We start from the raw sequence: 23339 nt of genomic DNA, 5'->3' as shown, positions 1-23339 counted from the left end.
GCTGCATTTGCTGGAACAAAATTACGGCTCCAATTTGAGGATTTTTCTCAAGAGGGGGACCCCATATTTTGCAGAGTTTTTTCAGGTTTCAACTCCCCCTGATGCTCTTTCGAACACATTGTAAAAATTATGCATATTAAAAACTTCAACAGTGGCAAACAACATGACGTCATCAGTGTGACGTCACAACTTTAAAATTTACTGACATTTTTCACGTAAATATGATTGGCAATAGGTCTCCTGGTCATCTGCTAAGCTTGGTGTAGAAAGAGTCCATACTTTTTAAGTAATGCGAAATAATGTGAAATACCCAAGAACTGATGAAACATTTGGGGGGTGGTTTGGCCCCTACGTGATTTTGTCACAAGAAAGTGGTTTGTTCAACGCCTGGTGGAGGGGTGGAACTCTGGTGTAAAAAGGACGGCTCCCCAATCCAACTTTAGGAAATAATTTTGTTTTGTACGTGAGCTCCTGTCAAGGGAGGTCTAGGTCAATCTAGTAGATCCAGTACTACTTTACCCTCACCTCCCAAATAAAATACTTTTTGCTCATTGATGATTCGGTGGGAAATCATTTTGTTTCCCCAGACTTGAAAGCCATTGAAAATCAGCCATCTTGATTAACGCGCGCTCGCTACAGCTGGTCTGCCTCTCACCGGTTGGGAATTTTAAGCCTATTACGTTTAGTTGATATATTTGTTTCCTTCATTTAAAGTGGCATGCCTGTGAACTAGCAAGGTGTAGCTAAGCGCATTGTGTAGACAACAACATTTGAACATTTTTGAACTGCTACAACTATAAATTTTATTATCTAGGATAGTTTATTCAACAACCTGTCGAAAACATGTTTGTTTAAACCATCCCAAACTCGTTCTAATTTAACCACCAAGTCATAGAATATTCTCCAGCGAACCGTCTCTAAGGCTACAAGTGAGCATGGGTCACGTGACCATACCATAGCAACGGAAGAAAATGGCATGGCAACGAACCAGCGTGTGTGATTTCACGGATTAATTTTTTTTTTTTTTTTTTTTTGTTCTCGGTTGCTAGGATAATTATTAAACATTGTAGTGTTAAAAGTCGGGATTAACTTGTCATTATAGGAAGCAATATAATTCAACAAATGTAAACAGATAGTAAATCAAAGAAAGGCAAAATAAACATCGAAATGAAATTTATATTTTCTTCGTCACAAATACTTGGTTGCCATTGAAATGCTGACACTTAATTGATTTATGAAAATAGGCATTGTAAAGAAAATGGCAATAAGCCAGAGGGAATAAATCAAATAATATAAACGTTTCATGATAGTGATATTGGAGAAAAACACCTAAAAACCGTATTGCTTTCTTCACATAAAAAAGAGGTAGGTAATCTTCTTAAAGCTTTTAAGACTTTGTCTAAGGCTTTGTCCTTTAATTGTAGTGAATTCTTCCCCAGATGAAGATCACGTAATTTGTTTCGTTTTAATTCGTATGTTTTATGACTTAGCAATCTCTTTTTTTAAAAATCTTATTCGCAGATGTTGCCAGCCACTGTCGTTATCATTTTGTTCGTAATAGCAACAATTATGGCGGAAGAGCATTACGTTTTCTTTAAAATTGAAGGAAACTCCTTCCAACCTGATGGATATACTATATGGGAAGGAACAGCAGATTCACTTATGTTCTGTTCCATAATGTGTGCGAGGCAAGCTGGCTGTAGCAGTGCAAATTTTGTACAAAGTCAGAGGGCTTGTTCCCTTTTCAGACAAGAACAAACACCTCAGTCCGCAAAGAGGCTTTCACAGCAACGGGGTTCCTTTTATTTGGAAAAGGTTTGCCATTAATGTGTTATTGAAAACCAAACTAAAGTACAGTTTTCTAAATTTTGTGACTTTAATTAAGGCAAATCAATTCTTTTATTTGTGCGATGTCGAGGAGTAGATTTGCTCTCTGACGTATTAACTACTACTACTAATTCCTAGCTCTCTTCTGGGAGAATAGGGCCATAACGTATTAAACTGGCGTAAAAATGGCGGTAGAAACTCTTTGCCCTCGACCCCTCAATTTATGCCGAGGTAATGATATATTACATTCCAAAAATAAAAACAAACAAACAACAACAACAACAACAAGCATTATGATGAAAAGCTAAAATTATAATGTCATTTTATTGTTAGGCATTTCTCGTTATTCAACAACCTTCGGGTTGACGTTTGCAATGACTAACTAACAGACTTCAAAATTCTATTCTGCTAAACACGACCCTTCCTCCATCACACTATGAAAACCCACTGCGAAACTAAGCTGGTATGTTTTTAATTTTTAGTAGCAGACAACAACAAGAAGAAAACACTCAATAAACTACAGCTTAGATTATTCCGCAAGCGGAATTACCATTTTAGTTACGTACTGAGGTAACAGCTTTCTGCAATATTCCAGAATATGTCGAGGAAAAGGTTGTTGTTATTCATCGCTACATCTCAAGTGACTACATCGTGAGACAAACGATAATACACTTTATTATTCCAGAATATATTCTTAATGCAGAACAAGGTCTATCTAACATGCTATTCAGTTAGTGCAAGATAATCACACTCTTTAAGCTGAATTTCCATTTTGTTATCAATGATAATAACACTAAAAAGGATGTTTAAAAGCTCTGATCAATTAAATTATATGTCTATTTATTCGCAATTCATTTTCTACTCATGGTAGGTTGGCAATACAAAGGCATCTCCATCACCAGGTAAGCGTAATAAATGACTTATCTTCATTTCACAAATATCTATATGACCTTGACAACACACTTCTTTTACCACCTTCAATCATGTTTTAATACTGACTTTTTATCAAAAGAACACCATCGCGATAATTTTTCAACTGTTTTAGCCAAAGTAGTGCCTAGATCATGACTGAGTACCATCGTTTAATGACCGAGATGGATATATTTAGTGAATTTATTGTTGAGGGGAAATAAAAATGTAGCTGGCTACTAACCATAACGTCTACCAGACTTTAACATCGAAATCTTGTGTATCGGTTACCCATTATTGAACTTTTATCGTACCTTCCCGACCTTTCTTTTTTGCTCTTTTAAGTTTGGACTTTTCGAAGTGATGTTCATGATATTGCCCCTTTAACATTGCAGCTCTGACTGTCAAATCATGAAAATGGTATTGAGTTTTCTCTTAATTTCAATCAATTTGCAGCTATCTTTTTTCCTGTCCAGTTTCTGAATTTCCCTTAAAGGAATTTGAAAAATTACAAAACAATATAGACTCTGCTGTAAATAAATATTTTTGACCTTAACTCGTTGGAAGCAAATAAAACGATTAACAACAAGTAAAACTGCTCTTTTTGCAGGTGCCTCCCAATTGTCGGCAGCTCCTTCGTGTCAGACCCTCCTCAACCAAGCACCCCGTACTCCCTCGGGTGTTTACTGGATTGACCCTGATGGTGGTTCCCAGACCAACGCGTTCAAGGCTTACTGCGACATGGAAACTGATGGAGGAGGCTGGACTCTAGTGTGGGGCTATACTTTCACAAATTACGTCCACTTTAGAGATGGCTCAAACGCAGTCACACCGAGACCAAACTGGCCAGTAAATCCTAAAGCGGATGTTCCAATCTCGACAACTCCCCCATTAAACGAAACAGACTACAACGCTATAAACTTCTCGCTGTGGAAACAACTTGGCAGACAGGTTCTTGTCAAAAGCAACATAAACAACTGGTTGAGATGTGATCCAGGAACCGGAAGTTTAGTGGACTGGAAGAGCGGAGATGTAAAATGTCAAATCGTCAGACGGGTGACTGATGTATGCAGGAATAAACAGGCTCCTTCCAGCTTTGCTTCGAATCAGTATGGACCGATGTTTAAGACGACGGAAAGCATGTATTATTATTATGACGGTTACAAGGCATGATCCTTGTGGAGAAAACAAGGGAAATCACGTGAAAAACGTGGGTAATCCACATGGGAACATTTTCATTCGAAACCCTAACAGCTATGCTGCAGGTGCAAACGGTTCTTAAACTATACAAACTACAGACGTATTCACCTGCAATCTAAATCAAATAGAAAATGTTACATATACACCGCGACGACCAAAAATAATTTGAAAAAAGGTAGAAAACGAGTTACTGAAAAGTGAATATTGTTGAGATTCCTTACGTATTGGTTTTGTTATTTTATCGCGAAGGAAAATTGAAAAAAAAAAAAAAAAAAAGAATAAAAAAATAAACAGAACTGAGATATACTTATTTTTACATGATTATTGTATTGCAAAACAGCCATTTTATTCAAAATGAGTAGCATACATCGAACTAATAATGGTTGATATTAAGGAGTTGACTTTTCTTTTTCAAAAAAATATAATAAATAGTTCAAATAGTACTGGTTAATTTACTCAGGTTCTCACAGTTAAATTAATATAGTAATTAATTAATCAATTAGAAATTCTTATCCTGTTTCACAGTCACTGTTTCTATGTAGATCTCTGTTGTACTCGTGCGTGACCCGACTGCGGGAAAGTTAACGAATTGCAGAGAATTATTGGTCACCTTAAACGTTGAAAAGTACAAGTTCTTGTCAGGGGGATTTTACTGTAAATATCGACAAGGCCATGATTTCTCTATCAGCGGTAACTAAGTTCAAATTAAAGAGTAACAGAACTACATTCAAATGCACTTCATTGAAGAACATATGATAATTAGTACTAAGCTCTCTCTTATTTTGAGCGCTCACTCCCTCACTGAGGGGGTGAATAGGTTTCGGATCGACGGATTTGACCTTAAAAAGCGCACAGATTATGGATTTTTGCGGTAAATTGAGCGGATTCGCGGGTTTTGAATACACAGTGGATCTTGGATCAGATGTGCATTTTGGCGCGGATTCCGGATTTTGCCCGTCTTGATGTTCGGATCTTGGGACCTAAACGAAATTTAGATCATAGATCGATCTTTCTTCAGCCTTGGTCGGTATGATAATGTGGTCATTCAAATTATTTTTCCGAACGAAGCTGATTTAAACTCAGGTGTGAGACTGTTATTGGAATTGTACTGTGTTATAGTCATCAAGCATGCATGTTGCCTTCTTTATTATTCGAGCGAAATTAACAATGTCATTCACATTTACCAGTTTACCTTTGAACTTTTACACTTCTGTTTCCGGATGTGGTTGTGGTTTTGGAATTAGAACAAAAATATTGGCGATCGACGGATTTGGCAGAAAAAAAGGCACGGATCGGCGGATTTGCATACCCCTATTCACCCCCCTCCTCTTTGAGTGTTAATTCTTATATCAGAGAATTTTTGCTGAAGTAAAACCAAACCCGCTAACATGTCAAGTCAGTTCTTACACTTGCAGACGCTTGTCTTAATATTCTTCGATTTAGGACGTGTTTATTCTCTCTCGAGATTTCATCTTCCAAACCAGAGGTTCCAAGTGGCTAGCTCTGACACGGATAGTGATGGAAAAAAAAAAAAAAAAAATAGTTCGAGGAGCTCGAGAAGATATTCTTTGCTTTGAATTTTGAATCTTGGTTTTCCTTGGTATTTCTCTGCAAGAGTGTATTAATTGCACCTAATTTTCGCGCCATCTTAGTTTTAATTCATATAGGAAAGGCAAACGAAAAACGAAAATGAGCTAATATTGGTGAAAAAATTCTGTAGTGAGGTGTAGTTTCTATTCAGTACTAATCACTAAACGTCACGCAACACTTCGCCATCTGTAATCGTTTATTTATATCCCTAATTTATTTACACAAGCCTGATTAATGAAGTGTAAAATTTCGGCTTTTGGTGAATATTGATGGGAAACGAAAGTTCAATGAAACTATTGCTTTGTGCAATCATGGTAAAATACTGAAGAGAGATAATTTTCCATCGTTTGCTCTGTGGAGTCACTTATATAATATAGGATTAGAAGAAACTATAGTGCATTCTGTTATTTCCTAAGCTACGCCTCAAGTGATTTCAACTTTCAGATTGTTTCAATCACGGCGTTTTGTCGATGAAGTGTAACTTTCGAAACTGCTTGCCTCCCGTAACTGCAATTAGATGGAGCTGGATTTGTCTCCCCAAAACGAACATCTTGTACCGATCGACTGGGACTTACAACTCCATAGCTCTTTAGCTTTGCAATTGGTGGACCATCGGTTACTTCAAACCCGCAGTGTGGAAGTTGGAGTGATAGGCTGTCCGGTCGGATAGCCTCTGTTGCTCTGACTGCAGGACTCTCAGGTGATGGTATGACAAAGTACTTCCCGTATTTTTTGACGACATCATTTGCCACCATTTGAATGCGAGCATCAAACCTTTTGATCTTAGCGTTCTGAAATGACTTCTCTACATTCTCTTTGGCGTTTTGCTTTGCACACTCTTTCGCCATAGTGTGAAACTCTTTTAATGCCGCCTCGGCCTCTATATATCGGTAGTATTCCAAACTCGGCATTTTAAGTTCCTTTCTTTTTCGAAGGCATCGACGAATGCAGACAGAGGTGAAGAGAATGCACATTGCCATCAGCATCAGAGACCAGCCTGTTATTTGACTACGCGATTTGTAACTTTCTTCGAGCTCCCTTGAGCGGAAGCCCAGTGTAACATGGCATTTATCAGTTCTATTACCCACTGTGTCCTCGCTGTCGAGAGGAGGACCGAAATAAGCGCACGTGTAATACTGCTGTTGTAGAAATGATATCACTAGCCAAGCCAACGGGGCAATACCTGCGTTTACGAAAATATACGGTGTAGCTAAGAATGCTTTCAGATACCGACGGCCTGGTGATTGTGTCATGTTTTTCTTCTTGATTCTTCCCAGTTTCCACAAGTCTCTGTCCACCAGGATCCCGGCGAGAAACAACAGCAAAGCCGGAGCCCAGAGAAATACCAATCCATAAGGGAGGTGTCCTTCACACGGGCAGTTGAACACAACGCTTTGGATCAGCTCTTCTAAGCCTATTGTCAAAACTGCCATGGATCCATACAACAAGGATCGCTTGGTGTTTCTGAATAACACTGCTGCGCTTGAAAGTAAGGTGTCCATGTTCCCACGGCTGATCACCAAACTTATAATAAAAATACGAACGACGGGAGCTTATATATATAAAGGATGAGGGAGGATGCATATCGCAACGGAAGTATATTTTGGGTCGCGATAGTAGGGGCTTTTTTACGGAGTAAAACGGACCGGAAATAAACATCAAAAAAGGAAGCTCCGAGGAAAACAACAATATTTTGATTATGTATAACAAAGCAAATATATAAAAAAAAAAAAAAAAAAAAAAAAAACGATCTGAGTTTGAAGTGGATAATTAATTTATACCAGATATCGGAGGCGAATCGTAAAGACCTACTATGCACTGCAAGCCAAACTATGAAACGTTCAGTGAATCATTATGCATCATCAAATTCCTTATGAAAATTTTACATGCTTTACTCCTCGACGCATCTAAGTATAAATTAACCGCAATGGAAAATACGATTTGTAAATCGAGATGGGGTGAGAAATATTAGATAATCAGTTAGGACTTATATGTTGATTAACCGGTTTAAACAACCTCGAAAAACAAGGGCTGCTTTCAGTTTCTAAACGGACATCCATGACCAATACACCCAATTTTGGGGGATTTTATTTAATGTGGTTGAAGAATTGACTCACAGGATGTCGATTCGTGCGTTATCAATTAACCTTCACCGTTCTTTAAGCTTGAAAGGGGGTAAACTACCGGAAGTCGAGTAGCACAGACAGTGACAACATGAAACTTTGTCGCTCTTAAGAAGAGAGTGGAACAAGTGGTATTAAATGTCGACGAGTTGGCACGATTCGCAATGATCCACTCGACTCGTCACTTTTGTGCTAAGTCGATCCGTCTCACCGGAAGGCGAATCACGCCAGGGTTAAAGGGTCGATACGACTCGCCACATTCGATCCCTTCTCTGCTGAATTACTTCATAACGAATATTTTATCGGTACGGTCTTGAAGCCATGGAGGAAATTGTGAATAGTAAGAACCAGAAAATCGTGTTCTCGGTTGAGAGTATTTTTGGTTTCGTACCACGTGCTGGTAGATGAAGTATCGAGCATAAGTTTCGATATAATAAGTGACGAAGCGAACTCACGCGTAGCATTCAAACCCACTAACTTTTGACATTACGTCAGGAATCAATGCCGAGCAGCATTAGAAACTGCGCTATCGCTCTTTATATTTGCAGACAGTTAAGAACACAAACGGCAAACTGGGGAAATAAACGAGGAGTAATTATTGGTGCAGTAATACCCGATTAACGAAGCCGAGACGCTGTGTTACTTTGAATGGAACTAAGTCGTGATTTGAACTACTATAAATACTTTTTTTATGCAAATATGAAGTCACATCTTTGTGTCACTTGTGGATTTTGGTAATAATTACGACACAGTTTTGGAATTCTTAAAGTTCTGTTGCTGTAGCCGTTGTTGCCAGTAAATGAAGCTAAATATGACAGTGTCAGCTGGCCACTCATTTTTCTGCACGAAATAATATTCATTATATGATAATTAAATGAATTCGCGCTCTCTGATTGGTCAATCAGCTATGGTTTATTGTGCCAGTAAACTCATGGAAATTTCGCGTGTCTTCTGAATTATGATATAAAAGCAATAGACCACAAGTTTCTATGGTCTAGAGGCATGATAAACCACTTGGGATGTTGAAAGAACACTCGAAGAATTCGTAAAACACAGATCTACGGCTCGTGATTTACGAATTCTTGGAGTGTTCTTTCAACAACCCGCGTGGTTCATCAATCTATTAACCATAAAAACTTGTGGTCTATTGCTTAAATAATTGATTTACTTGCTATAGATATTTATCTTTTTGTGATTTATTGATTGATTGATTTCTATGTGTGTTGCTTCATTTATATTTAATTTATTCAGTATGTGCCCAGAATGACAAACTTGTAGAAAATTAATACTTAATCTTGTTCTTTTTCGACTTATTCTCTGACAAATGTTAGTAAATATGTCCGCTTTATCGTAGAATTCGATTCAATTAGTTGTTTAGTGCGCCTCATTGCTGTACGTTGACTCCAAATTCCTTTACTAATCACATCGGTATGTAAAGGAAGCGCTGGGTAGTTAAAACAGCAGGCTCAACAACGTTCCTAGCGCGAACGACAAGTCATTCGAAAGTATTGCCAAATTCATTTTATATTATACCTTTTTCTTTCTAGTAGTTACCTACTCGATCGTATAATTAAGACTAGAATACGTCAACCCAATATACGGAATAGCACTAGCGATAAGCCTACAAGTACGCATTGCGGACCTTTATTAAACTTAAGTAAGAGACAATGAACACTTACGGAAATGATCACAGTAATAGCGTCATATATAACTGGTTTCAGAGTTGTCTTTTCTCTTAACAGAACATAACATAATCTAAGTTAGGAACATAACTAGAACATAAGTCGGGAATATGTACACTCAGTGATATTGGTTGGTACGTCCCTAATGAGCATTGGTAGAATTCTACTAGTATACTAATGCAAATGCTGCAATCTGATTGGCTGAGCTACTCGTATACTATCAGCCATTAGAGTGCAGTGGCTGTCGGTCGTCCACGAAATGCGACGTTTTTATCGTTTTTTCTGAAGACTAAAAGAAGGACATTAACGGATTCTTGACTCTAAAAACTTGAAATTATTGAAAAAACGGGTGCGCGCGCGTAAACAACTGTAAATTTACCAAGGACAATGAATGCGTGCGATTCTTGTTTAAGCGTAAAGTTCAATAAAGCGTTGAAAAACAATTGGAAACCGTTATTTGCGTTAATTTCAGTTAGAATTCTACTGAAACAATTAGATTATTCGCGATAGTTGATTCGGCCTTCGGCCTCATCAACTATCACCTCACAAAAATCTCGAGCTCATATTCTAATTGTTAATTAGTCACTCCCTATTGAGTGAGTAATAAGTGATCCAAACAAAACCAAAATGGCCGGAGGAAACTTGCGTTTTGGAACCAAACCTGTGAATAACAGGCCGATGTTTATCATGGTGAGAGTTTCACTTGTTACAGTTCAAAAGACCCTTTTTTTTTGTCGGGAGAATAAAACTTTACATAGCTAAGTTATGCGCTCTTATTCATTTTTGAACAAAAGAAACACTGAAGATAACGATAAAAACTCCTTCTAACAGCAGCATAAACATGTTAAAAGCCTGCATGCCTGTCATATGCTAATTTGTTCCTGCTCCCAGCACGATCGCTCGTGTGATTGCTGAAAGTTTGGGACGTACCGTCTTGAATGTCTGAGAATTTTAAAAGCATCGAATAATTTACTTTAAATCATCAAATTACTAGTGCCTGCATAAAAAAAAGTGAGCGGCACTTCGCCGCAAAATAATAATAATAATAATAATAATAATAATAATAATAATAAACATAAACAACAAAACAAACCAAAATCAACAACAACAGCACTTCGCAAGCAAAATTGCAGCGATTACGAACCAGCTACATTAAGCGACTTTCAGCGAACCGAAGTTTTCTTGTTTAGCCATATGAAACATATCTTCAGTATTAACCGAGCTTGGTTGGTCTGTAGATTAATCAGTAAAGTACCGTACGTTAACGTACGGCTTCGCTCACTCAGTTTGACTGTGATGAGTACAGTTAAAGAGGTCCTGTCGCTCACTATTTCTTGAGGAGGGCATACTAAAATATAGACTACGCACGTTGCGACTGAGCTTTTGCTTACAAATAACCGGTTCGAAACACCCTCCATCTTCGCATTGCTTCCCAAAAAGTTCCCTGAATTGTGACAAAATGACCCCAGGGACAAAATCATCTATATATTATTGTTTACAATTTCCTCTTGAAAAATTGCTTTCTCTGGGTGTTAGGTCGATATTCATCATTTGAAAAGAAGTTTAAGAATCATATGAGACATTAAAAAATATATAGTTATGTTACACTTTGAATTGTAGCAAAGAGCAAAGTTACTCTCGTATAACTGCTCTCTGTTAGGCTTCACAATTTGTTCCAAACTGTCGCTGATATTCGGTCTTGTTTCCATTTTAAAGCATTAACTATGTTGTGGATATGCAAAGAATAAAATAAACTTTAATCTTTAATCTCCCTTTATTATAATATGCGAAATGTATATTGGCTTCAGTGCTGCAGTTTTATTTTCGTTAGTCAATATTGAAAGACATGGGACAATATTTAAACACACAAAACACAATTTTGCTGTCTTGATTAGTCTGAATACAGATCTAGCTAATATACATAACTTGTGTTAAAAAGGGAAAGAAATGACTTCTGCCTCAGGTTGTTGTTGACGAGTATCTTGAGAAATCGATCTGGCATATTCCGACTTAACGTCAGTCAGCGTATTTACCTAAGAATTGCACCGATGGACATGAGTAGAAACTTATAATGTGTATACATGTAGTTAGCGAGACGAATTTCATAATCGAGACAATTGCAATTGCACACCGCGATTGCTTGAAACTTCAGGCTTGGAAAAAAAAAAAATCTATCTATCTATCTATCTATCTATCTATCTATATATATATAAGAAACACGGAACACTTTTGGCAACAGCCCGGATGGCTAATCGTTGATGACTCAACCCATGGCTTATAACTTCCCGTGTTGTGGCAGAGCACAATCGCCATACATGTATAACATGCATATGGACTTATTCCTTAGATCTTGCTGTAGAAGAAAAGTATGTTTTAGGCAACTTCGTTTCCATATAGCTGCAGCAGTGAAAAAAGTAAACCAATTTTTCTATCGTTCACAGGTATAGGTGACCGTATTGTTAAGATGGGATCTGAATAATTTAACGAACCGTGAACTATTCAAAGTTTTATTGTCACTAAGACAAAGTTCTGGCAATTACGACAGGTTTATGTCAGAATTTTTTAATTAAGACGATCGATCTAAATAAATACAATACAGTGGATTTGTCAATTTTTACTTTAAGAAAAACAAGCTGCTAGCATAAGAGCTGTTATACAATAGAAACCAGGTAACTCGAACTTGGATAACTCGAGCTCCCCCGCTAACTCGAACCAACTTCCATTTTCCTTGGATTTGACCTCACTTTTCAGTCATTTTAATTCGGTTAACTCGAACTTGGATAACTCGAATTCCCCGCTAACTCGAACTAAATTTCGTCTCCCTTGATAAATATCTCGAGTTCTGGTTCGTGTACCTCATCAGGGATGTCATCCCATTAGCTTTTCTTGAGGTGTAATCGGTAACAACGTTCAAAACTATAAACACTACAGCAATTTGATTTTAATTAGTGCAACCGACCGTTCACATATTTGACAGTCATTTCCCGATGTTGTGAGTCATACTGGATGCGTTGCCTTTAGCTGTCACAGTATACTGAGGTGCTGAAAAATCCTTAAATTATCAATTATTAACATGGCAAGTTGGATATTCAATCGACCCCGTTAACTCGAAGCCCCGCTAACTCGAACTGTTTTTCGTTTCCCTTCAGAGCTTGAGTTACCGGGGTTCTACTGTACATCCGCTCCGACTTCCAAAAGACTTCCACACAAAAGACTTCCAATCAGTACAACGTCGAAACAAAACGCACAAGCAATGGAAAACTTTACTGTAGACGAAAACGTCACAAGGGATATGAGCAAACCATTCATGTTACCATTGCAAATAGGCGTAGTTCTTTCAGCCTTCAACATGTTTTTGTCCATCACTGCATCACTGGGCAATGCTCTAATCCTCGTTGCTCTTCATAAAGAGACTTCCCTCCATCTACCGACAAAACGTTTGTTTCGATGTCTGGCGGTCACCGATCTCTGTGTTGGAGTTATTTCACAGCCACTTTTTGCCGTTTCTCTTTTGCTGTCTGTAACAACTGGAATAAACTTAAAATTTATTTTCTTCATAGATAACCTATATATCGCCTCAAGCTTTGTTTTGTGTCCAGTATCGGTCTTCACATCCAGCGCAATAAGCGTGGACAGACTCCTAGCGGTGTTATCTGGACTGAGATACAGACATGTTGTAACATTATCACGAGTTCGCACAGTTATTATTTGCTTTTGGCTGATTGGTATATCATGTGGATCAATATTCGTTTGGTATGCTAATATAGCTTATACTGTAGCCTTTGCTCTTACAACCTTTTCTCTAACAGCCTCTGTCCTGTCCTATGCAAAGATTTTTCGCAAGCTTCGACAACATCAACTTCAAGTGCACGCAGTCCCACAAGGACAAAATAACGGAAGAGAAGTTCCTCTGAATATAGCAAGATACAGGAAGTCAGTTTCCTGTGCGATATGGGTTCAGTTGGCACAAGTTACTTGCTACACTCCGTTTCTCGTTTTGGTTATGCTTATGTCATATGGTCGAATGTCTGCAGGCAAACTGGAAATTGCTCTCGAAATTACTGCAAGCCTTACCTACCTCAATTCATCTCTAAACCCGATTCTTTACTACTGGAGGATCGGCGCGGTACGACAAGCAGCCAAGGACACGATCAAACAATTGAACTGCTGTAAATCAGCCTAGATCGTCCACTAGAGTGAATTTGGTAAAGAACGAAATATATATATTCTTTAAAATTTTTCTTGGTTTTAATAACAGTGGAAATGATCGGAAGTAAACAACCAGTGAGTTGACTGAGCCACTTTTACGAATGCGCCATCGAAACAAAAGTCTGACATTTTCGGACTTGGCCTTGGACAAAACACCGGTCAAGGAGAACGAAGAATCTGGGCAAGTGCTTGTTTCCCGCCTGTGTCAGTCCCGGTACTGTCACCGCTTTGATAATAAAATGCAAAGCAACCGAACATATAATCCTTACCACTCGTAAATCAGGTGAATAAATTGCTACTGTCATGGCAGCGGGTTTCTCAAGTATAACGTCGATCATTTACAATCAGTTGTCTCTTTTTACGCCTTTAATCACAGGAAACAGGCACTCGTTAGACGAACATGCTGTGCCGTTACATTAGTCAGCAGTTTTTTTTAAAGAATACCGTAAACTGGCGCTAATTAGCCCTGAGCTTACACTGCTTCGTAATGACTTTTAAATGGGCTTATAAACGGAGGGGCTTTTAACCGAGAGGGCTTATAAACGAGTTATAGCTGCACATGTTCATCGAAATACGTTTTTGATTTAGTCATATTTAAGCTTTAAAACATCATATGAAACGAATTCAATGTCAGGAAAGCTAGAGCTGGGCTTACATCCGGGGGCTTATTCTGAACCAGGTGTATTTTTTGGTTTACAGGCAGGTGGGCCTATAACCATACGGGTTATAAGTGCGGGGACTTACAGTGTATAAGCGGCAGTTTACGTATTGCAAAATGTCAGTTATGTTCAAAGTGTTCAAGTAAGTTTATGATTATGACTATGATGATGATGATGATGATGAAGATGATGATGAAGATGATTATGATTATTATTATGATTATAATTATGATGATTATGGTGATTATGATGATTATGATGATTATGATGATTATGGTGATTATGATGATTATGATGATTATGATGATTATGGTGATTATGGTGATTATGATGATTATGGTGATTATGGTGATTATGGTGATTATGATGATTATGATGATTATGATGATTATGGTGATTATGATGATTATGGTGATTATGATGATTATGGTGATTATGATGATTATGATGATTATGATGATTATGGTGATTATGATGATTATGATGATTATGGTGATTATGATGATTATGGTGATTATGATGATTATGGTGATTATGATGATTATGATGATTATGGTGATTATGGTGATTATGATGATTATGGTGATTATGATGATTATGGTGATTATGATGATTATGATGATTATGATGATTATGGTGATTATGGTGATTATGGTGATTATGATGATTATGATGATTATGGTGATTATGATGATTATGATGATTATGGTGATTATGATGATTATGGTGATTATGATGATTATGGTGATTATGGTGATTATGGTGATTATGGTGATTATGATGATTATGGTGATTATGATGATTATGATGATTATGGTGATTATGGTGATTATGGTGATTATGATGATTATGGTGATTATGGTGATTATGATGATTATGGTGATTATGGTGATTATGATGATTATGATGATTATGGTGATTATGATGATTATGGTGATTATGATGATTATGATGATTATGATGATTATGGTGATTATGGTGATTATGATGATTATGGTGATTATGCTGATTATGCTGATTATGGTGATTATGGTGATTATGATGATTATGATGATTATGATGATTATGATGATTATGATGATTATGGTGATTATGATGATTATGGTGATTATGGTGATTATGGTGATTATGATGATTATGATGATTATGATGATTATGGTGATTATGATGATTATGGTGATTATGGTGATTATGGTGATTATGATGATTATGGTGATTATGATGATTATGATGATTATGATGATTATGATGATTATGATGATTATGATGATTATGATGATTATGATGATTATGATGATTATGATGATTATGATGATTATGATGATTATGATTATGATGATGATGATGATTAATGATTATGATTATTATTATTAGTGTAAACTACCCTATTGTCCCGAGTATATACTAGTATGCACCTCTTAGCTCTTAACCCATGTCCATCTGTTACGTAATCAGCTTATGTAATTATATTCATTCTGTCGCCAATCAGGTATAGTCGTAAAGTAGAGTGTTCGATAATTTAGTCTGCATTGTCCCGCAAACCCAAATATACGCAGGGACACTTCTGGAACTGGCTAAGATTTACATAAGTATAAAAACTTGTGAGTTTAGCTCGACATTCATTCATTATTAGTGTGTGTGTTGAAGGAATAAAACTTTTTGCCAACCAACCGGAGTAGTTAACACCATCTATGTAACAAATACGCTATTTACAGAGTTATCTTTTCTTGTCTTTTGTGTCGATTGATATAAAAATCAGGATATAAAAATCGGTTGATGTGACCCGACCATTGACCAATCTAAACATTTCTGACAACACTATAGCCCCCTCAGTTTTAAGCAAAAATCTGAATCTACTTCTATGACCCATAGTGATATATATATATTTTCTTTCCAGCTCTAAATTTTTGAAAGAAAAATGAAAATATATGAAAATGCCATAAACAGATGGCAAAAGGAGAGGAAAGTATTTTTTCCCTACACGTGCGGGTCTTCTAGACATTTTTATTATTATTATTATTATTATTATTATTATTATTATTATTATTATTATTATCATTATCATTTGTCGAATTAACATGACTTTAATTGTCGTATGATTTATGAGCAATCGCATCCTTCCAGGCCTGAAAATTCCCTGCTAATAAGATGCAGTAGGCCGGAAAACAGGACCGAACTGAACAACTTCATCCATCAGTTTGAATTGGCATCTGGTACTTTTCAGGCTGTTTTCAGATTGGGGATGATTGGACAAGTCGGAGACAAAGACAACCATTTCGGATTCAGCTTTACCGATTGTAGTAATGAACTCTTGATAAATATTGACTTATCAAGAGCTTTAATTTGAAAATCAGCAGAGTTTTCTTACTCGCATTATTGAAGGGGGTATACATTGAACGTTAAATAAAGTTCTCAAACTCCTTAATTATCCATGCAGCTCTTACCCAACCAGAGCATCTTATTCTGGTCAGGTGGATGGGTTTAGAAACCCAATGAAAAACGAGTTGAAAACACGGCCGTGTTTGAAATTATTTCAAACACGGATGCAAATGTCTTAATCTGCATATTGATAAAGCAAGAAAAACACATGACGATAAACAACTCTATTTAATTACACATTTTACAAAACAACTTTAAACTTAAATTTATATTTACCGCTGAAGTTAAATGTAACGGTACAGTTATTAAACTCCCCAAAACAGAAAGGGCCATTCTTTTTCTAAATATGAATTCTCGCTCAATGGTGGCGAGCTCGTCTTTTGGTTTGCTTTCAACCTTGCTGTACACTCCCGACCTAAAATGGTACTAACGTCAGAAATTCCTAGTTCTAAGGCGTACTAATTTACTATCTACGCCTGCATTTAACAGACTAGACGTACACGTTGCCTCGGAATAGCGCTGGCCACACACTTTTTCTCTTCTTTGCGAGTTTTAGTAGGTCTAAATCTGCACTCTGCCATTTGCTTTGCGAAGTAACGTGTTCGCTCAGAACTGACAAACAGCTAGGTAACAACGTGACATTGATTAATATTAAAAAATTGTTACAGAGCAGCAATTAAGTGATAGAATCACAATTTCACGCCTCAAATATAATATTTGAATTGAGAAACCTTTTCTAAATGATAATTTAAACTAATTTTCTTCCTTGGAGAAGTAATTTCAAAAACTCGTGCTTCGGGTTTCATCAGGTTTCCAAACGTGAGGAAACACGAACCACGAGGCCACAGGCCGAGTGGTTTTATTGTTTCCTCACGTTTGGAAACCTGATGAAACCATCGCACTCGTTTTTGAAATAGTACCTAAATTCCTATTCCTAACACAAGTTGTCAAGTCTAGCTTGATCTGTACCCTAACTTAATTGCAGAACAACCACAACAGTGTCACTTCGATGTTGTCTCACTTCTCTAAATATTGATTCAGCGAAATTGAAATTGCAGCCCTGAAACTAGTACACATTGCGGATGTTAAAGTTATAGTTTATTACCTGCATGTCCACAACACAATTAATGCAAATACTTTCGCTTGTTGCTACAGTTCAAAAGGTATAGATATGAGCTTGTTAGGTCTACACTTATTTTTAAATTTAAGGAACTTATAAGCCATATATATATATATATATATATATATATACTGTTTAATCCCTAGGAAGCATTTTGTGGAAATTTTGCGCAAACGGCAAATTCAAAGCGGCAAAAAGCAATTAACAACTTGTCAGAAGATTTCGGATGCGCTGAATGATATATATAGATGCTTTGCACTGGTTACGTTTTAGCAAAGGCTTTAAATGCCTTCTGTGTTTTTAGTCTGATCTCCTTTCGAAACAATAGAGCAATACATGCACCCCATCTGTACTGATCACGTTCAAAGTAAAAACTTCCGCGGCTGTTCACCGAGTCCACTCCTAGGACTCCCAGCTCAATGCAAGATCTAGTCTGATTTACAGCAGTTCAGTTGTTTGATTGTGTCTTTAGCTGCTTGACGTACCACGCCGATCCTCCAGCAGTAAAGGATCGGGTTTAGAGACGAATTTAGGTAGATAAGAGTTGCTGTAACGTAGCGAGCAATTTCAAATTTACTTCCAGATATTTGGCCATATGTCATGAGCATAACCCGCACAACGATATACGGGATATAGCATGTAACTAACAATAACTGCACCCATAATGCGCTTGAAACCGACTTTTTGTATCGTGCTCTGTTCAGAGCCACCTGTCTTCCTCTAGGTTTTCCTTGCAGGGCTGCGTGCACTTGAAGTTGTTGTTGTCGAAGCTTCAGATAAATCGTCGAGTAGGAGAGGACAGAGGTTGCTAGAGAAATTATTTTAAGAGTAAAGCTAACCGTAAAGGCAGCATTAACATTCCAAAAGTACATCGATCCACATGATATACCAATCAACCAAAAGCAAATGATAACTGCGCGAACTCGTGATAATGTTACAACATGTCTGTATCTCAGTCCAGATAACAGGGCTTGAAGTCTGTCCACGCTTATTGCACCAGATGTTAAGATCGATACTTGACACAAAACAAAGCTTGAGGCGTTATATAGCTTATCGATGTAGAAAATAAATCTCCCGTTCATTCCAGTTGTTACAGACAGCAAAAGGAAAACGGCAAAAAGTGGTTGCGAAATAACTCCAACACAGAGATCGGTGATCGCCAGACATTGGAACAAACGTTTTGTCGGTGGATGAAGAGAAGTCTCTTTATGAAGAGCAACAAGGATCAGAGCATTGCCCAGTGATGCAGCGATGGACAGAAAAATGTTGAAGGTTGAAAGAAATTCGACTCTTCCTATTTGTAATTTTGATATGCTTGTTTGGTTCATATTCCTTATGAAGTTTTTCTTCCACGGACAAGTTCTTCACTGCTCGTGCGTCGAAACGGCAAATTTTAATTTTGTTCCGGGGAAAAGAGTCTTTTGCGAAGCGGAGTGGATGTATGGCAGCTCTAAGCTGGCAGCTTGTATTTGTACATGTAAAAACTGACAAATCTACAGTAATGAATTTTCCCAGTTCTGTCTTAATTAATGAAAACGTAGTGACATAGACAAGACTTTATTTACAAAACTTCTGCTATATGACAATCAAAAGTGGAATAAATAACTCGTCACCTATTCAATTTACTTCTTTTACTTCCCAGAAGCAAAGTCTCTCAGTGCTGCAAAGATGTAATAATGTGGTCACTTAGAGAGAAACGTTTCCATGGGAAGAGTGTTTATCGGTTTTCTTCTTATTTTAACGGATTAATCCATGCTATGCTTGGATAATACTTGATCCACGGCACAGGAAGTTATAAGGCATGAGCTGAGTCCAAAGTGATTGATTAGCCATCTGGGTTTCCAGAATATGTTCCGTGTTACCCGATCAAACTGTTTTTAGTTTTTCTTGGGTATTAAACGTTTTGTTTTTTCGAAGCTAAGAGTGCCTTAATCAGGACGACAGGAATACAGGGTTTTACACGTAGGGGCTGAAGCTCCGCTAAAAACAGTATTTTAAAACAAGCACAACATGTAAAATATTGTTTTTAACACTGGGAATAAAACTCATGTCTCCAGGGACAACTGACTTTGGAATAACCTATCCTGCAATTGGAAATAGCTTAAATTACCAACCAACCATTTGATTTGCATTTTAGCGCCAAAGCGGTCGCAGCGCTGGGACTGACAGAGGTGGGAAAACTGCAGGTGGTTAAGGTAGTTTGCGTCTGGTGAAAACGTAGCGAAAAAATTGAAGCTTGTGCAATGAGACAAGCCGCGTATTGGAAGAAACCTGCATTCTTCAACTCATATCTGTGCCATCTTGATCGGTGGTTTTGAAACCAAACCTTCAAATAGCAGAATCCATGCTTATTACGATGCGAGTTAATTAGAGCTAAAAAGAAACCATTTTATTTCCGTGTTGAAAGAAACACAGGTCGGTAAACTCTATTGCAACACGCCTGCCCCGTCAACTATACGATAAAAAGAAAGAAAGCTAATTTCCGCATACATGGAGCGTGTGGCTGAGTAAGTGACGCAAAACTGCGTTTTAAGTGTGATAATCATAACGCTTAAAGTAACGCATAAAGCGTTGGGAATGTCACGTTTTGTTTATACGGAATCTTTATTGGTGTAAAAAGCGGCACAAAATTAAAGTGAGTTGATGATTAAATTGTAGGTGAAAGAGAAAACAAACAGCGGTTACAGACATAGCAAATAGGTTTCACATGGTATATTAAACTTGACGTTTCGTATGCTACAACATACATCTTCAGAAGTGACGGTTACAAAATATGACAAGATTTAAAGTGCTACTATGATGAAATTCTCGATATCCACTTCTTCACATTTTCGTACAAAATAGGTATTTCCAAGATATCTTGCCAAATTTCAATCTATTACGAACATTAGAACTCGCGGTTTTTGGACCTTTATTTCCGAGAATTACGGCCGCCATTAATTTTCCTTGTTCCAAGTCTTGGTTGAGAATTTGAGAAAATGACGTCATTTTCTCAAAAATACCACGCGGGTTGAAATTATAATAACAATTAGCACAGCAACTCGCATAAAGAATAACAAAAACTTTGGCTCATATATTCGTGCAATTTTCTACATTAATTGTTGTTGTAATTTCAACCCGCGCGGTATTTTTGAGAAAATGACATCATTTCCTCAATTCTCAACCAAGCCTTGGAACAAGGAAAATTCATGGCGGCCGTAAATTCTCGGGAATAAAGGTCCAAAAAACATGGGTTCTAATGTTCGTCCCTGAGATTGACGAAACCATAAAACTTATTGACACAAGATTTTATTCGGCGTGTGATAGTATCGCTATGGAAACCTAAATAAGGTAAAACAAGGATTACATCTTTCTTGGGGACTGTGAGTGTAGGTTCTGAAGGTTTGTCCTTATGTTTGTTCTGTACATCATTAACGTTGTAGTTAATAAAGCCTCTCGGATAACCATTTTGAAGCAAGGAATTCTTCATAACCCAAAAGCGCTAGAAAGGCAAAATAATAGGCATGGTTGGAAAAGACAACCCATAGTGCTAAATTATCATTTTTAGCAGTAATTTAGCGTTTGTCAAATCTGCATGTAATTTAACCATGAATTTTACATATTTTTTCATACTCTCATGTAAATACACCGAACAACCAATGACAACATAATTGTCTTGCATCCACAAATATTGTTTAAACTAACATTTAGATCTATGTTATACATCAGTATTTACAATTTAATAGCTTACACCATTTTCACAGGATAAATCCCTTATTGATCGAATAGCCTAAACAGACTTTTCCTCATGATATTATGCATCAAATATATAAGACAATATAATTTAGCCTGACCTGGAAAGATTTTGGTTCTTATTAGGTGGGATTTTACTGTATTCAACAATCATTGCTACGCTTGGAGAAACTGCCTTTGTTTTGCTTTGGTTCTTTTACATTGTGGACAACAATAAATTATTCCAGTCATTTATAAATTATGTTACAAGATTAGTCAAAAGGTACTATCGGAGGGCATAAATTCTCAAGTGCTGAACAAATCCACACAATGCGGTCAATTATTTGGACCTTCGAATCAGGAGATCTATTTGCGTTGCAACTTAGAAAATCGGTTGGAAGTGTACTCTCTAAAATGGTGTATTTGCGACGTAGCAATCCTGTCAGTAGTAGGGACTTTAAGATAAGCTACGGGGAGGTGATACTACGGCTACTTTGGCCGTGAGGCACTAGGCTGACAACGGCATTTTACCCGCCAAACTCAAATGATTATAAGATTTTGCTATGCGGCAACGGTATGTGCAGTTAAGGCCGCCGCACACTAGCCGATATTTTTGTCGGCCGACAAAAAGTCTTCGCTTGTCGGCTAGTGTGTGGTGAATTCAGACAAGTCTGCCGCAAGATCTGGGCTTGTCGGGCGATATCTGACAGTGCTAGATCTCAAACGTCTTGTCCGGCCTTGTCGGCTAGTGTGCGGTGGATCAAGACAATTTGTCGGGGCTCGCGCGCGCCTTAACCAATTAGGAAATGTCTTAAGAGACACGTCAGTGGAATAGACGCCATCTTGATTTTGGATGACTCGGCCCCAGGCGTCTACGTGGTTAGTCGCGATAAAAGCTCGCCTAGTGTGCAATAAGCTGATGGCCCGACAAATTTTAAACCGATTTGACCCCGACAAAAAATCTGCAGTTCTACGACAAAAAAAATCGGCTAATGTGCGGCAGACTTAAGTGTCTTTACAAAAATGACTACTTTCAAGGAAACCATAGATTATTCTACTTTCAAACGAAATAGGCTTGATTAATGACAATGATTTCCTTCTCCTGTATCCGTCTTACATCTCCCAGAACTCAGATTTGCCTTTTAGAACTTGATAGAACCACCTGTAATTCCAACCACAAAACAAAAAAAAAATAAACTCTGATATAAAAAAAGCTCGATTTCAGCACGGACAGTTTGTTCGTACAACGATTACGTGATAAGCCCAACAATACAAAACTTTAGATTATAATAAAATACATTTTGAACAGTTATAAACAATTATAGCTCAGATTAGTACATACGAAACTTTCTTATCTGCGGCTATTCGGCCCGATACTAATATGACTGAATTTATCATCTCGCGGTGGGTGTTAAAATCGTTCAACTTTTCTTTACAAATGACAAAGAAACAATGATCTTAGAACTGATTTTTATGATTGAGAACTTTATCTTCAAACTAAGCTGTTCAAACAGTGAAAAAAGCGTTAAAATGAGAAGTAAACAGCAGACTTATACTCACGTAGTGCAGAGTACGTGAAACCAGGCACTTTCCCGTAGTAGAAAGCAAGGCTACGGCGGGAAGGCCGTACTGGAATGCGCGTCATGACGTCACCGGAAGTGATCTTCACTATCTGCCGTCGTACTACAGCCTAGCCCTACCATATCTTAAAGTCCCTACTCTCTCCACACGGATACGTACACTGGCAATTCCTCTAGTTTGCCAAGTTTTTATCGCAAATCTAACTTGGGTAAATAAAACAAAAAACTTTGAGAGCGTCTCGAACACTTGAACGAGTCGCCTGCCATTTTGACCTTTCACGCCGCGATAATTATCTCCAACTTTGATCCACAAAATTTTGCCTGTGGGTCAGTGATCTCCCGCAAAATAG

The 23339-nt window shown here is 37.5% G+C and overlaps 4 protein-coding genes and 1 pseudogene across 5 annotated transcripts in view; 2 read left to right on the top strand and 3 right to left on the bottom strand.

Moving 5' to 3' along the window:
• Positions 1 to 23339, bottom strand: part of LOC149096130 (uncharacterized) — a 57731-nt gene that overhangs the window by 16772 nt on the left and 17620 nt on the right. The gene's annotated exons all lie outside the window — the stretch shown is intronic.
• LOC149096135 (uncharacterized) lies at positions 1015 to 4662 on the top strand (annotated as a pseudogene). The gene is made up of 4 exons (XR_016204661.1): positions 1015 to 1365; positions 1522 to 1815; positions 2699 to 2729; positions 3347 to 4662. The product of XR_016204661.1 is annotated as an uncharacterized LOC149096135 (transcript).
• Positions 5705 to 7143, bottom strand: LOC149096134 (calcium homeostasis modulator protein 6-like). The gene has a single exon (XM_089281674.1). It carries the CDS (start codon positions 7026 to 7028, stop codon positions 5967 to 5969), a length of 1062 nt encoding a protein of 353 aa, XP_089137800.1. The 5' UTR covers positions 7029 to 7143; the 3' UTR covers positions 5705 to 5966.
• On the top strand, positions 12119 to 14389 carry LOC149096133 (melanocortin receptor 5-like). The gene has a single exon (XM_089280634.1). It carries the CDS (start codon positions 12585 to 12587, stop codon positions 13512 to 13514), a length of 930 nt encoding a protein of 309 aa, XP_089136760.1. The 5' UTR covers positions 12119 to 12584; the 3' UTR covers positions 13515 to 14389.
• Positions 17480 to 20105, bottom strand: LOC149096132 (melanocortin receptor 5-like). Its single transcript, XM_089281301.1, has one exon. The coding sequence runs from the start codon at positions 19024 to 19026 to the stop codon at positions 18127 to 18129; it is 900 nt and encodes a 299-aa protein (XP_089137427.1). The 5' UTR covers positions 19027 to 20105; the 3' UTR covers positions 17480 to 18126.

The sequence above is a fragment of the Orbicella faveolata genome, unplaced genomic scaffold, assembly GCF_042242905.1.
Source record: "Orbicella faveolata isolate gen_17 unplaced genomic scaffold, um_ofav_v1 contig_48, whole genome shotgun sequence".
Lineage (NCBI taxonomy): Eukaryota > Metazoa > Cnidaria > Anthozoa > Scleractinia > Merulinidae > Orbicella > Orbicella faveolata.
The sequence above is the reverse complement of the archived record's forward strand: the minus strand, read 5'-3'. Positions and strand labels throughout refer to the sequence as shown.

Coding starts and splice junctions, on each gene's coding strand:
- LOC149096134 (XM_089281674.1), bottom strand. CDS start 7,028: ATGGACACCTTACTTTCAAGCGCAGCAGTGTTATTCAGAAACACCAAG.
- LOC149096133 (XM_089280634.1), top strand. CDS start 12,585: ATGGAAAACTTTACTGTAGACGAAAACGTCACAAGGGATATGAGCAAA.
- LOC149096132 (XM_089281301.1), bottom strand. CDS start 19,026: ATGAACCAAACAAGCATATCAAAATTACAAATAGGAAGAGTCGAATTT.